Source organism: Mobula hypostoma, chromosome 4, assembly GCF_963921235.1.
Source record: "Mobula hypostoma chromosome 4, sMobHyp1.1, whole genome shotgun sequence".
NCBI classification, from domain to species: domain Eukaryota; kingdom Metazoa; phylum Chordata; class Chondrichthyes; order Myliobatiformes; family Myliobatidae; genus Mobula; species Mobula hypostoma.
In genome coordinates this window covers 196,543,607-196,559,458 of record NC_086100.1, presented here as the reverse complement: position 1 = coordinate 196,559,458, position 15,852 = coordinate 196,543,607, and the positions used below count along the sequence as shown (strand labels likewise).

The window sequence follows — 15,852 nt, the reverse complement described above, 5'->3', positions numbered from 1 at the left end:
CCCTAGCCCTGGAAAAAAGGCTCTACCCATCCACCTTACCAGTGCCTGTCTTGATCTTACTGTATAAAGCTGTATAAGGTCACCCCCTCAGCCTCCCTTGCTGCAGAGAAAACAGTCTCAGCCAATCCAGTCTCTCCTTTTAACTCCAGCCCTCCAGTCCCAATAGTATCAATAAAGGTAACATCCTCAAAAAAAGTGGCATCCATCATGAAGGATTCTCGCTGAACAGGACATGTCCTCTTCTCATGATCACCACTGGGGAGGAGGTACAGGAGCCTGAAGACTCACACTCAATGATGCAGAAATAGATCTTTTCCCCTCTGCCATCAGATTTCCGAATGGTTGAGGAACCCTATGAACACAACCTTTTTATTCCTTTTTGGGCACTATTTATTTATTCTGTAATTTATAGTAATTTTATGTCTTTACATGAACTTACTTACTCACTGCCTGTTATGCCACTGGTGTTTAGGGCAGCAATGAAGGTCCTCTATCACTACAGGAAGGATGTGGATACTATAGAGAGAGTGCAGAGGAAATTTACAATGATGGTGCCTGGATTGGGAAGCATGCCTTATGAGAATAACTCGGTTCTCCTTGGAGCGACAGAGAATGAGAGGTGACCTGATAGATATAAGATGATGAGAGGCACTGATCATGTGGATAGCCAGAGACTTTTTCCCAGGGCTGAAATGACTAACATGAGGGGGCACAGTTTTAAGGTGCTTGGAAGTAGGTACCGAGGGGATGTCAGAGGTAAGTTTTTCACACAGAGAGTGGTGGGTGCGTGGAATGCACTGCCAGTGACGGTGGCAGTGGTGGAAATGGATACAATAGGGTTTTTAAAGAGCCTCTTAGATAAGTACATGGAGCTTAGAAAATTAGAGGGCTATGTGGTAAGGGAAATTCTAGGCAGTTTCTAGAATAGTTACATGGTCGGCACAACATTGTGGGCCGAAGGGCCTGTAATGAGCTGTAAATTTCTATGTTCTATGTTCTATGTTCTATGTCCTATCACTGTCTGTCCTTGGCCGTCATCTGTTTTGCACCCTAGGGTCCTCATTCCTTCTTCCTTTACATGAACACTACCTCATTATTCCTTTTTCCTTTGTAATTTACACTAATATTCATACTGTACTGCTGCCACAAAACAACAAATTTCACATCATTCACGGGTCCCCAACCTGGGGCCCATGGACCCCTTGCTTAATGGTATTGGTCCTTGGCATAAAAAGGCTGGGAACCCCAATGGGTCTAATTCTGATATCCCTGTGAACCTGTGAAGCAGGACATCAGCACTGAGTCCCAGGAGGAACCTGCAGCCGACAGCATTGGATGAAGAAGGATCCTGAAACAACAGCTTTAGTCAGGCAAGGAAATATGCCTGAAAGCAGCAGAAGAGAAACGAGCCCATAGAAAGGAACGCTGCATCTCCAGCAGAGCTGAAGCCACTTATGGGCGCGACCTTTGCGGCAGAGGCTGCCGCTCTCGCGCTGGTCTCGCCAGCCGCAGACGGTGCTGCACCAACAACGCAGAGAGCTGGGGACACAACATCCATGGCCAACCTCGGCCACTGTGAAACCTGAGGGCTGCCCCCAGCGCATCGTTGGGTCGTAGATTTACAAAGTCACAGAGCACTACAGCCCAGAAACAGACCATGCTGGTTGTAGATGCAAACGTCACATTTAGCTGTATGTACATGTGATATACAACTCCGAATCCGGATCTGAACACAACTTGCGGGTCCAGATGTCCTCCAACTCCACTTTTTCATTATCATCAACATAATTGAAGGTGAGAGTCAGGGGAGGTCTGGGCGGAATGATTTATGGGAGATATACAGCAGAAAGCTTTTTTATACACAGCACAGTAGGGGCCTGGGACAGGCTGCCAGAGGTGGTAGTGGAGGCTGACATGATGGTGGTGTTTAAGAGGCTGTTTGGTGACCACGTAAATATGCAGAGATCAATCGGATATAGACATGTACAGGCAGAAAGGATTTAGCTTAACTCGGCATTGTGCGCAGTACAGCATTACGGTTGAAGGGCCTGTTCCTGTACTGAACTGCTCTATGTTCTATATTTGCACTGCCCTCTAGCTCACCTGCGTCTATGAATCATTTTCTCCAGGCATTCTAACACTCAGAATTACATTTCTTCACACTTCTCTTTCTTAAACCTTTTTTTTTCCAAAGTTTGTTCATCTCATTCAGCACCACAGCTGGTGAATGTGGATCTCTTGGGGCGGATTGTATCATTAGGCCATTGAGTCATTAGCTACATACAATGAGCTATGCTAAAGGCAGAAACGAATCATTGAACATATCGAGCCGTGCACACAGAATGCTGGAGGAGCTCGGAAGGTCAGGCAGGGAATCAACAGCCCACGTTTCAGGACGAGAACCTTCATCAGGACTGGGGGAGGAAGGGGGCAGAGACCAGAATGAGAAAGTAGGGGGAGGGGAAAGAATTCAAGCTGGCAGGTGGTAGGTGAAACAAGGTGAGGTGGAAAGTGGGTGGGTGGAGAAGGGATGAAGAAGTGAGAAGCTGGGAGGTGATGGGTGGAAGAGGCAAAGGAATGAAGAAGAAGGAATCTGAAAGGAGAGGACAGTGGAACATTGGAGAAAGGAGGAACTAAAGAGAGGTGATGGTGGGTGAGAAGAAGAGTACGGGTGGGAGGGTAATCAGAATGAGGACTGGAAAAAAAGAGAAGGGGGAAGGTGCAGAAATTACCGGAAGCTGGAGAAATTGATGTTCATGCCATCAGGTTGGAGGCTACCCAGGTGGAACATAAGGTGCAGCTCCTCCAGCCTGAGTTTAGCCTCATTGAAGCAGTAGAGGTAGAGGTGGACACCAAAAGATGTTTCATTATGAACATATCACGGTGGACACCAACAGAATTATGGCTGACTTTGATATGTTTTTCCAATCATATTCCCCTGCCCTCTCCCCATTACCCTCAACTTCCTTAACAATCAAGAACCTCTCAATCCCTACCTTTATGACACCCTATAGGCATTTTTTTCCAGTCCTCATTCTGATTACCCTCCCACCCGTACTCTTCTTCTCACCCACCATCACCTCTCTTTAGTTCCTCCTTTCTCCAATGTTCCACTGTCCTCTCCTTTCAGATTCCTTCTTCTTCATTCCTTTGCCTCTTCCACCCATCACCTCCCAGCTTCTCACTTCTTCATCCCTTCTCCACCCACTTCCATAGGCATCAATGGCAACACATTCCATAGATTCACCTTCCTCATCTCAGTTTTGAAGGGGTGGCCTCTACCCTGAGACTGAGCTATCTGTACCTGGACTCTCCCACTCAAGTCAAGTCAAGTCACTTCTTATTGTCATTTTGACCATAACTGCTGGTACAGTACACAGTAAGAACAAGACAATGTTTTTCAGGACCATGGTGCTACATGATCAATACAAAAACTACACTGAACTACACAAAAAACTACACTAGACTACAGACCTACCCAGGACTGCGTAAAGTGTACAAAACAGTGCAGGCATTACAATAAATAATAAACAAGACAATAGGCACAGTAGAGGGCAGTAGGTTGGTTTCAGTCCAGGCTCTGGGTATTGAGGAGTCCAATGGCTTGGGGGAAGAAACTGTTACATAGTCTGGTCGTGAGAGCCCAAATACTTCGGTGCCTTTTGCCAGATGGCAGGAGGGAGAAGAGTTTGTATGAGGGGTGCGTGGGGTCCTTCATAATGCTGTTTGCTTTGCGGATGCAGCGTGTGGTGTAAACGTCTGTAATGGCGGGAAGAGAGACCCCGATGATCTACTCAGCTGACCTCACTATCCGCTTCAGTGCAATTCCCAAACCAGGCAGTGATGCAGCTGCTCAGGATGCTCTCAATACAACCTCTGTAGAATGTGATGAGGATGGGGGTGGGAGATGGACTTTTCTCAGCCTCCTGGAAAAAATCCTCTCCAAGACCACTTTATCCAGGCCTGATATCAGCAAATTTTTGTGAGATTTCACTACCCGACATCCCCACCGCCCCCCCCATTCTTCTAAACTCAATCAAGAACAGGCCCTGAGACTCATACATTACACTCATGCACAATGCTCCTCATACATTAAGCCTCTGAACCCACTCCAAGGCCAGTACATCTTCCCATAGATTCAGGCCTAGTGAAATTCACAAAACACGACCAAAAACTTGAAATATGGAATGAAAGTAAGATACAACGGAATTGTGAAAAAGGCACTGAATAGATACAAAATGGAAAAAAGGAAAGAAATTTGGTCAATTTTGTCAGGAGTTTGCATTATGTTAAATTGCAACACACATCTTTGAGAGAGGCAACGCCTCAGTTACACATGTGTGTGCTGTCTACTGATGTACCAGTGAGCTGGCACTGTGGAATATCCTTAGGGGGAAGAGATGAGTTGAGGTGGACAGGAGTGAAATACATCAGCTGTTTGAGTCATATTGCAACAACATCCTTACACTCAACATCAGCAAGACCAAGGAACTGGTTGTAGACCAGAAAGAGGATGTTGGCAGAGCACGCACCAGTCCTCATAGTGGGGTCAGCAGTGGAAAGGGTGAGCAGCTTCAAATTCCTGGGTGTCAACATCTCAGAGTATCTATCCTGGGCCCAACATATTGATGCAATTATGAAGAAGTCACACCAGTGGCTATAATTCATTTGGAATTTCAGGAGATATGGTTTGTCACATGAAGAAAGTTTGATGGCTTGGGGACTGTATTCACTAGAATTCAGAAGAATGAGGGATGACCTGATTGAAACCTATCGAATGGTGAAAGACCTGGATAGAGTGGATGTGGAGAGGAAGTTCCCTATGGTGGGAGAGTCTAAGACTAGAGGACACAGCCTCAGAATAGAGGGGCGTCCTTTTAGAACAGAGCTGAAGAGAATTTCTTTAGCCAGAGAGTGGTGAGTCTGTGGAATTCTTTGCCACAGGCACCCCTGGAGGCCAAGTCTTCATGTACATTTAAGGCAGAGGTTGATAGGGTCTCGATTAATAACGGCACGATGGGATATTGGGAGAAGGCAGGAGATTGGGGGTTGAGAGGAAAATTGGATCAGCCATGATGAAATGGCGGAACAGACTTGATGGGCCAAATGGCCTAATTCTGCTCCCACGTCTAATGGTCTTATGGAGATCAGAAATGTCATCAAAGGCTTACACATTTCTCCAGACATACCATGAAGTATCACCATCTGGTGCAGAGACTCCAATGCAGGGGAGGTTGTAGTCTCAGCCACCTCCATCACAGGTCCAACCCTCCCCACCATCAAAAGCATCTTCAAAGGCAGAGGCTCAAGAAGGCGGCATCGCACTGCTTTAGTTCGAACTTCCTCATTTCTTGTTGGTTGATGACATGTGTGATGCAAGTAAGTTTTTCGTTATAGGATGAATGTGGAAGCTTTAGAGAGGGTGCAAAAGAGACTTACCAGGATGCTGCTGAGATGAGAAAGTATGGTTGAATGAGCTGGGGCTTTTCTCCTTGGAGTAAAAGGAAGATGAGAAGTGACTTGATAAAGGTGCACAAAATGGTTCGAGGCATAGATCAAATGGACAGCCAGAGACCTTCCTCCCAGGGCAGAAATGGCATTAAAAGGGGCATAATTTTAAGATGATTGGAGGAAAGTATAAGGGATGTCAAGGGTATTTTTTTTTATACAGAGAGTGGTGGGTGTATGGAACATGCTGCCATGGGTGCTGGTAAAGGCAGATACATTAGATAGGCACATGGATGATAGAAAAATGAAGAGCTATGCAAAAGGGAAGGGTTAGATTAATCTTAGACTAGTTTAAAAGATTCGCAAAACCTTGTGAGCAGGAGGACCTGTACTGTGCTGTACTGTTCTATGTTCTATGTTAAAATTTGCTCGACAATTTATCAGTCTCTCAAGTCCTGCCCTGCCCTCTGACTCCTCTCTACATGTCTAATCAGGGATTTTCCTTGGGTGGGCTAGAGGCAGATGTTCAAAACTTCTGTTGGTGTCCAGCTTGCTATGTGCGTTACAACTGTACAGACGTGGACATCCGCACATGACAATACACTCAAGCGGACATTGCCCGTATAAGGAGAGGGGAAAGGCGTGATGTCCTTTTAGGAGCTCACCTTCCTCTTGTGGCGATGGATGTCACCAATGGAGTTGATGAGGCTGGTGGACCCCAGTAGCATCCTGGTACTCCGAGGCCACTGGCTGCTCACCAGCGAATGCTCGCCCATCAGGATCTTCCTGACGTTCTCGGAGCCCGTAACCCGGATCAGCGGGCGGCCCAGGAGGTGCGTCTTGAAGACATTGCCGTACTTCTCGCGCCTCGATGCATGGAAGCTCGAGCCCTATTGGAGAGAGGGAAGGGAGAGAGAAAAAAAAGAGTGAACATCACAATTTGTGGAGTACACCTGCAACGTCTGACCTTCAAGATCTAAAAATAGATTGCACCAAGTTAAGGCGAGAGGAGGGAACTGGAGAAACAATTTTTTCACACGGAGGATAGTAGGTCTATGGAAAGAGCTGCCAGAAAAAGTGCACAATTACAATGTTTCAGAGACATTTGGGCAGGGACATGGACAGAGATATGGGCCAAATACAAACACTTGGACTAGCTCAGGATGGACAAGTATTAACAAGTTGGGCTAATGGGCCTGTTTCCATACTGTGTAACTCTATGACACTTTGATCCTCCCCTCTGACCCACCACCTCTACGAGTTTCAGCCGTGATCAGAGTAAGAATCAGGTTTAATATCACCAGCATATGTCGTGAAATTTGTTAACTTAGCAGCAGCAGTACAGTGCAACACATAATAATTTAAAAACTATCAATTACATTAAGTGTATATATATATATTTAGGAAGTTAAATCAAATAAGCAGTGCAAAAAGAGAGAAAAAAGTGATGAGGTAGTGTTCACGGGTTCAATGTCCATTCAGAAATCTGATGGCAGAGGGGAAGAAGCTGTTCCTGAATTGCTGAGTATGTGTCTTCTGGCTCCTGTACCCCCTCCCTGATGCTGCCAATGAGAAGTGGGCACACCCTGGGTGATGGGGATCCTCAATAATGGAAACCACCTTTTTGAGGCATCGCGTTTTGAAGATGTCCTGGATACTACGGGGGCTGGTACCCATGCTGGAGCTGACTGTGCTTACAACACTGTGCAGCTTATTGTGATCCTGTGCACTAGCACCCTTCCACGCACCCCCCCCCCGCCATTACCAGACGGTGATGCAGCCAGTTAAAATGCTCTCCACGTTACATCTGTAGAGATCTGCGAGTGTCTTTGGTGACATACCAAATCTCCTCAAACTCCTAACGAGACAGAGCCGCTGTCATGCCTGCTTTGTAAATGCATCAGTATATTGGGCCCAGAATAGACCGTCAGAGATGTTAACACCCAGGAACAGAAAATTGCTTTATTAACTTTACTCTTTATATAATTCTTTATCCTTTGTAATTATTGAATGTTGTTTTTTGTTGCATGATGCACTCTGACCAACACACCACAGTAAGTTCCTAAACCATCTGGTGAATGAAGTTGATCCTTGAATGTTTACTGACCAAGACACAGAATACATGAACAGGGATAAAACACGGCAAAGGGCTCTCCAGTGGTCCCCCTACCCAGGAGCAATAATGAAGAAGGCAAAGCCAGCATCTCTGCTCTATTAGGAGCTTGAGGAGATTCGGAAACTCTTTTTGACTTGGGTTGGGGAGATGGGAGGTGGGAGTGAACACAGACAAGATGGGAGGAATGGATTCCTGTGTCAGAATGTTTCCATAATCCAAGGTTTTTCTTGACCCTGTGAAGCCGAAAGGGCTGCAGATGGGCTGCTCGTTGTAACTGCCCCAGCTCTTTGTCGGAACAATCCCACTAGTCCCACACCTTCACCCAGAATCCAGGGACACTGCCTCAATTTGAACACTCTTTTGATTCAGCGTACAGCCCCGTTCAGGTATCACGCCCCAGATCAGAGTAACCAAGTGGATACTTTCCATGAGATACAAATAAATAAGGGCAGAATTAGGCCAATCAGCCCATCAAGTCTGCTTCATCATTTCTTCATGGCTGATTTATTAACACTCTCAACCCCATTCTCCTGTCTTCTCCCCATAATCAGGAACCTATCACACTGCTTTAAATGCACCCAATGAATTGGCCTCCACAGCCATCTGTGACAATGAATTCCACAGATTCACCATCCTCTGGCTAAAGAAATTCCTCCTCACCTCCTTCCCAAAGTACGCAACATGCAACAAAAAACAAACAATAGTCAACAATTATAAAGGAAAAAATTATACAGTATATAAAACTAAAGTTAAATTTTAAAGAACAGATAGGGAATAAAATTTGCATAAATAAACACCAGCATGAACTTACAATGTAAACAGCATTATAAAAAGTGGCTTGAAGTGTTTACAGTGCAGTGTAGTCAGTGACAGGGGTAATAGATAGAGGAGGCTGGTCAGATCAACTGCCCGAGGGAAGAGCTTGAAAACAAGGAATCTGCTGCAGCAACTCAACAGGTGAAGAGCATCCGTGGGGGGGAGAAACTGTCGGCGTTTCAGGACCCACATGTCGTTTCAGATCGAAACACCAACAGTTCTCAGTCCCACAGATGCTGCTCGGCCTGCTGAGTTCCTCCAGCAGGTTGTTTGATGCTCCGGACTGAAGCGTCTGCAACTTAGCTAGATTCATTATAGGCCCTATCCTCCCCACCATCGAAGACATCTTCAAACGGCGATGCCTCAAGATGGCAGCATCTATTGTGAATGATCCCCCTGCCAGCCAGGATATTCTCTCTTCTCATTACTACCCTCAGGGAAGAGAAGGTACAGAAGACACACACTCAGTGTTCTGGGAACAGCCTCTTCCCCTCCGCCGTCAGATTTGTGAATGGTCCATAAGCACTACCTCACTATTGGCAGTATTAAGCCATTCAGCCCATCGAGTCTGCTCCACCATTGCATCATTCTATCATGCTGATATATTATCCCTCTCAACCCTGCCTTCTCCCCGTAACGTCTGATGCACTTGCTAATCAAGAATCCATCAACCTCTACAACCAGGTTGATCCGAAGGGCTCAAGTTTGGGGGAAGGCTGAACCATTGAGAATCATGTTGTAGCATCGTTTTGCTCCACTTATTTATTTGTTTTTTTATATTTCTTGTTATGGCTTTAAGGTAAGGGGTGGGAAGTTCAAGAGGGATATTAGAGGAAGGTTTTTTACTCAGAGAGTGGCTGGTGCGCGGAATGCACTGCCTGAGTCAGTGGTGGAGGCAGATACACTAGTGAAGTTTAAGAGACTACTAGACAGGTATATGGAGGAATCTAAGGTGGGGGCTTATATGGGAGACAGGGTTTCAGGGTCGGCACAACATTGTGGGCCGAAGGGCCTGTACTGTGCTGTACTACTCTATGTTCTACGTTCTATGTTCTATTGTATTTTATGTATTGCACTATACTGCTGCCGCAAAACAACAGATTTCACAATAACACACACAAAATGCTGGAGGAACTGATGTTTTGTGCTGAGACCCTTCAGGACTGGAAAGGAAGGGGTAGATGTCGGAATAAAAAGGTGGGGGAAGGGATGGAGCACTAGCTGGAAGGTGATAGGCAAAGCCAGGTAGGTGGGAGAGATAAAGGGCTGAGAAGAAGGGATCTGATGGGGGGGTGGGGGTGGGGAGTGGACCATGGGAGAAAGGGAAGGAAGAGGGGCACCAGGGGAGGTGATAGGCAGGTGAGGAGAAGAGCTAAGAGGCCACAGTGGAGAATAAATGAAGAGGGAAGGAGGAGAGAAATAAATGACTGGAAGGAGAAATAGACATTCATGATATCGAGTTGGAGGCTACCCAGACGGCACATGAGGTGTTTCTCCTCCACCCTGGGAGTGGCCTCATTGTAGCAAAAGAGGAAGCTATGGACTGACGTGTCGGAACAGGAATGGGGATTTCATGACAACCTGTACGTCAGTGATAATAAACCTGATTCTGATACTGACTGCCTTGTGTCACAGTTGGCCTGCTCTTCCCCTCACTGTTGCCATTGCCTCTTTACTGACCCCAACCAGCAATGGCCCTCACAGACGGCACTGCCGTGCTCGAGTTTAAAACCTAAATCTACCCTCTCAGAGTCTCGCATGCCAGGCATCCCCGCACATCCACTCCAGGTAAGCTGTCAATCGTCACTCGGGCACAAGGTCTGCGTGGGATCCTGCCGTGCCAGAATTAGTCACTGTCCGTCTCAGTGACTGCTCCCCCTGTGAGTCCCTGGTCTGGGAAATCCAGAGTTACTGAAGGACTGGATATAGACGCAACTTGGCCTTCCTGGCCCGACATGGGGTCTCAACCTAAAATGTCAAAATTTTCTTTCAAACATCCTCCCCCCAACCCCCGTTCTGTCTCTATCTCTCTCACTCTATATCTCCTTCTCCATAGAGTCTCAGAAAAGTACAGCAGAGAAATAGGCCCTTCAGTCCATCTAGTCCATGCTAAACTATTTAAACTGCCTACTCACATCGGTCTGCCCTCCATATCCCAACCATCCAAGTACCTATCCAAACTTCTCTTAAACATTGAAATCGAGCTCGCACGAACCATTTGCACTGGCAGCTCATTCCACACCCTCACCACCCTCTGAGTGAAGAAGTTTCCCTCGTGTTCCCCTTAAACTTTTCACCTCTCACTCTTAATCCATGACCTCTAGTTCTAGTCCCACCGAGTCTCAGTGGGAAAAGCCTGCTTGCATTTACCCAATCTGTACCCCTGCATTAAATTCCATCTCTCTATCTCTCATTCAAGATCTCTATTTCTCTCTCTCTCTACCCATCCCTCTTCCTTCCCTCGTCCATTCTGTATACAAGTACTTCGATCCATCTTTTTATTTGTGCTTCTCCTGTTCTCTCTCCATCTCCATCCATTTTCTCTCTCTCCATTTCCCCACCTCTCTGCATCTCCCTCTTTGTCTGCACAAACAAGGAACTCAGCAGGTCAGGCAGCATCCATAAACAGACGACATTTCACGGCAATAGTCTCAGCCTGAAATTTTGCCTCTTCAATCTTTTCCATGGATGCTGCCTGACCTGCTGTGACCCTCCAGTATTTAGTGTGAATTACCCTGGATTTCCAGCATCTGCAGAATCTTATCCCTCTATATCTGCTCTCCTTTCTCTTTCTTTCACCCTCTATATATACACCCTTCCTCTCTCTCTTTCTCTCTGAAACTCTCCGCACATATCTCCTCCTTCTCTTTCTCTCTACACGGCCCTTCATATAAATATCTCCATTTATAAATATCATCCTATCCATCCTTTCCTTTATATTCCTCTTGCCCCATACCTGTCTCTCGCCCTGCATCTCTCTCTCTCGCCCTGTACCTCTCTCTTGCCCCGTATTTCTCCCTTGTCCTCTATCTCTATGGTTTCTCTATCTAGTCTTAGAGGGAAACTCTCTTTCTGATTCTCTCTGTCTCTCTCACTCTCTCTCTATCACTTACTCTTTTTTCATCCTCTCACTCACTCATTCACTCTCTTTCTCATATCACTCTCTCCCACTCTCTTTCCCACTCACTCTTTCTTTCTTTCTCTCTCTCTCTTTCACTCTGACTCTCTCTCCCTCTCTCACTTTCTAACTTACTCTTTTTTCTCACTCAGTTTCTCTCTCTCTCATCCTCCTGCTCACTCTCTCTCCCTCCATATCTCTCTCTCTCTATATATATATAATATATATATCTACATAGCTACACACACACACACACATATATATATATATATATATATATATATATATATCTACACCCCCCCCCCACCCCGCCCCGTCACATACACGTGCGGACAGTCTCTCAGCCCGAGTACTGTCTGTACTGGGCAAAGTGTCAGTACAGAGCGTCCCTCTCGCAGACAGACACAGCTCACCTCTGCCCGCCTCTCTAGCCCCCCAGCCTCTCTCTTGTAATGAGGGCCATCCGATAAATCTTATTAAACCAAATTTGAGAGATTATCTGGGTAATCGTGGCTTTTAACGCAATTACTGGCCTGATCTGTATAAATATAATTACAGGTCCCTTTGTGCCGGAATAGAGGGTTATTGATACATTTCCACTCGCACACAAAGAATGCTTTATTCGCGGGGAGTTCAGGCCAGTTTACACTAAAAATTAGTATTTTAGGAACAAGAGCGGTGAACAGGGAACGGCAGGCGACCGAAGCTCCCTGTGTAAAACAAAATTCTACGCCGTTCTGGAAGAATGGGCGAGATTGTCAGCGCGAAAGGTCGTCCCAGGTTACATTCGCTCGGGAACCGCTTGCAGGGTGAGACAATGCGGTGCAGGCAGACCCTCGGGTTCAGACCCATGGGATTCAGGGGGACCTTGGTGGATTTACAGCCAGATCCCATGACCTCCCCCTCCCCACCAGCCCCAATCTCCCCCTGCGGAGCAGACGACGGACTCCAGATTCTTCTCCGCACGGGGGCAGTTCCCGTCGCCCACCGACCTCTACCCCGCCAGGTGCCCGCGCTCGCCGGCTCTTCCATTGTAGGGGCCGTCATTACAAAGTGTGGTTTCGAGCAGGAGGGAAGTGGGGCGGAGGGAGGTGGCGGGCAGGTGGTGACCCTGGACTTATGAACCCACACCAGTTGCAGCAGCCATAACTTCGCACGGCGTGTCCGGAGTTAACCTGCAGGGTCTCGGAAAACGGGGTGTACTGTATACACACACGCACACACACTTATACATGTACGAACACACGTACACACGAGTTCACACATACACAGAGACACGCAGACACGGGCATATGCATACATACCGACACACAAACATAGACACACACATACAGATTACACGTTCACATGCGCCTATCTTCACACACGCACAGTATACGCACTTACACACTTATTGTAACAGGCATACACACGCACAGTATACGCACTTACACACTTATTGTAACAGGCATACACACGCACACAGAGCAGTATAGTACAGAAACAGAGCCTGTGGCCCGCCTAGTCTATGTAGGTTATGAATATGTGCAGGTACACACGCACGTACATTTTACACAGCGATATACAGACGCAAAGAAATTCACCGATTCACTTAAGCAAACACACAAGCATGCGCGCAAACACATTCCACGGCACTGCTTGTTCTAAATGACACTGTTCAGTAAAGAACTCAACGCGCTCAACACCCAGACTGTAAACATTGGTGAGTCCCCGTGACCGCATCCGAGTGTATGTGTCAGTGTCAGTACATGGAGCTCCTTGCACGATCTGCTCAGGTGTTCATACATATAGACACGGACCATCTCCCACACACCATACACACAGACACACACTCACACAGTAACACAGACACTCACGCTCACACACTTCTCTCTCTCACACACACACACACACACGCACACACACACACTCACAAACACACACACACACACACACACACACACACACACACTCACACACAAACACGTGCGCCCGGGAGCCTGGTCGGCAACTTGAACAGTATGGTGGCGGGAGGAGTTCCCTCATTACCCCGGCACGCGTCTCGCCGGAGACCCGGTCAAAGGGGTGACTCATCCACGCGTCCTGAAGCGGGACCTTTGCACGGGTCAACAGCGGCGGTGACTGAGAACTGTTCGCTTCAATCAAAGGCCAGTCCCGCTGTAAACCAACATCTCCCACCCCACTAGCCCCACAGCCCCGTTCCCCGTCACACAGCACAACCCGCGCACGGCAGCAACCGGTCGCAAAGCCACACATAATGTCGACACTAATCAGCGTCCGTCCAGGAGGCAGAAACCCCGCTCCCAGCACGCGTGCCTGGACAAGTGGTTTGGCACCCACACGCTGCCCAGAGTCCGCTCGCTGCGACCCCAGGATCTTCAGACATTTCCAACTCGAATTCACTGGCGAATTTACAGCCAAACGCAGCGCTCCCTCCTGCGGGAGACCCGGCCGATAGAGTCGGGGCAAATAAATGCATGCGGGACCTTTGCCTCGCTGTTAATATTTACACTCAAAACGTGCGATAAACGCGCAGACGATTCTAACTACTGATACTGACAGACAGACAGAGAGATTGAACGCACAGATAGGTGCCAGAGCCTCACCTCCACCAACCAGTGAAATGTTTCTCCGATGACAGGTAATCCCATGGAACCCTTGGGGATCGGTAGATTGGAACTCCTGTCCCGTGTCACCGCCCAGCGGATTTGCCAGAGCTGTCTGGACACAGCGAAGAGCAGCGCCACGGAGACCAAGCAGGCAGCCAGAGCCGAAACCAGTTCAAAACCTTCAAAAAACATCCTTGCAGATGGGGGCAGAGGGGGGGAGGAGGTTGGTTCTGCGAGGCAAATGGAAAAAAAATTAACCCTCTTTGCAGAAAAAAATAACTTTTTTATTATTAATGCAATCTATTAAACACACACGGGCAAGTCTGTGAAAGTGACATCCGGTGCCTTCTGTGCGTGTGTATGTATATGTACGTGTGTGTGTGTGTGTATGTGTGTGTGTGTGTGTGTGAATGCACACTGCACGAAGTATGGACTGTGTCTATATAAAGGCGGAGGCGCTTTAAACTGTGGCATGCGTCCACAACAGTGGTTCGTGTTCCGCCTCACTCAAACTCCATGGACCGCGAGCAAATCTGGAACGGCGCCTCACTCAGAACTTCAGAGAGAGAGAGAGAGAGAGAGAGAGAGAGATCCCCCTCCCCAATCCAGCCCTCTCTCCCTCTCCCTCCCTCTTTCTCTCGCTCTCTCTCAGACACACACACACACACACACACACACACACACACACACACACACACACACACACACCTCCCGCTTACTGCAGGAAAGGAAAGACCTGTCGAAGGAGAGTCGCGCGTCTCAACTTGCGTTGCTCAGCGCAGCTGTCAAATGCAAGTCGGTGACACGAGGAAAACACTGAGACACCGGCCCTCTCCACATCCTAAGTTTCTTTGTTGGATTTGTGGGTCCGAGCTAACAAGAGGGGCTCTCAAATTAAACCATCCCCAGAGTATTCGCAAAACCGGTATTTGTGTGAACGTGCGCCGCGGCGTCCAACGTGTTTCGCTCTGTTACGTGCGCCGGCTTCTCGGGGTAGTCGGTTTGGGTCGGGGTCGCGGAGAAGTGTGTGTGTGTGAGAGAGAGACAGATGAAGAGACGAGAGATCGGGGGTACGGGGAGACACAAGGGGTCGGTGTGCGAGACGAAAGAGGACGTGAAGTGAGTGAGGGAGAGGAGGTGGGCAGAAAAGGAAGAGCTGCTAAAAAGAGAGGTGAGAGGGGACAGATAGGCACAGAGGGGACGAAGGAGAGAAATAGAGAAGCAAGTGAGAGCCAAGAGAGAGGGGAACAGAGGATGAGACGAAGTACCCGGAGGGAGGCAGAAAGGAGAGGAAGAGACATGCACGCACAGATAATGTATATTAGAGAGAGGATGGGAGTGAAAGAGCGAGAATGACAAGCGCGAGAGAGAGAGGAGAGCGGGCTGAGGCGCTCGCACAAAATGCTGGAGGAACTCAGCAGGTCAGCCAGCATCTATGGAGAGGAATAAACAGTCGACGCTTATAGACCGATAAAAGGGAGAACGAGGGAAATAGATAAGAGTGGAGCGGAGACCGGAGGAGGGGGGAGAGGTACGGGGGAAAGGGAGAGACGGGCACAGGGAGGGAGACTAAATAAGAGAAAGCAGAGGTAGAGGAACGGATAAAGAGTCGATATATAGGGCGAAGGGCGGGGAAGGGGAGCCGATTAATCCCATGCCCCGGCTGAGGATGTGGGGACCTGCAGCGGGAGAGGTACAGTAAACTTCCACAGTGAGCGCAGGGGAGCCAATATTTAGAATATTTC

General features: G+C 47.9%; 1 protein-coding gene across 4 annotated transcripts in view; it reads right to left on the bottom strand.

Moving 5' to 3' along the window:
• Positions 1–15,852, bottom strand: part of LOC134345022 (cytochrome P450 26B1) — a 65,908-nt gene that overhangs the window by 23,044 nt on the left and 27,012 nt on the right. Inside the window, exons 1-3 of one of the 4 annotated variants that reach the window (XM_063045152.1) lie at positions 14,816–15,091; positions 14,105–14,337; positions 6,114–6,338 (exon numbers count right to left, since the gene is read on the bottom strand). In XM_063045152.1, coding sequence (XP_062901222.1) covers positions 6,114–6,338; positions 14,105–14,299 — 420 coding nt within the window. In that variant the 5' untranslated portion in view covers positions 14,300–14,337; positions 14,816–15,091. Of the gene's footprint in view, positions 1–6,113; positions 6,339–14,104; positions 14,338–14,422; positions 14,543–14,815; positions 15,092–15,852 lie in introns of those variants that run through there. The other 3 variants (XM_063045154.1, XM_063045153.1, XM_063045151.1) reach the window with 3 other exon arrangements.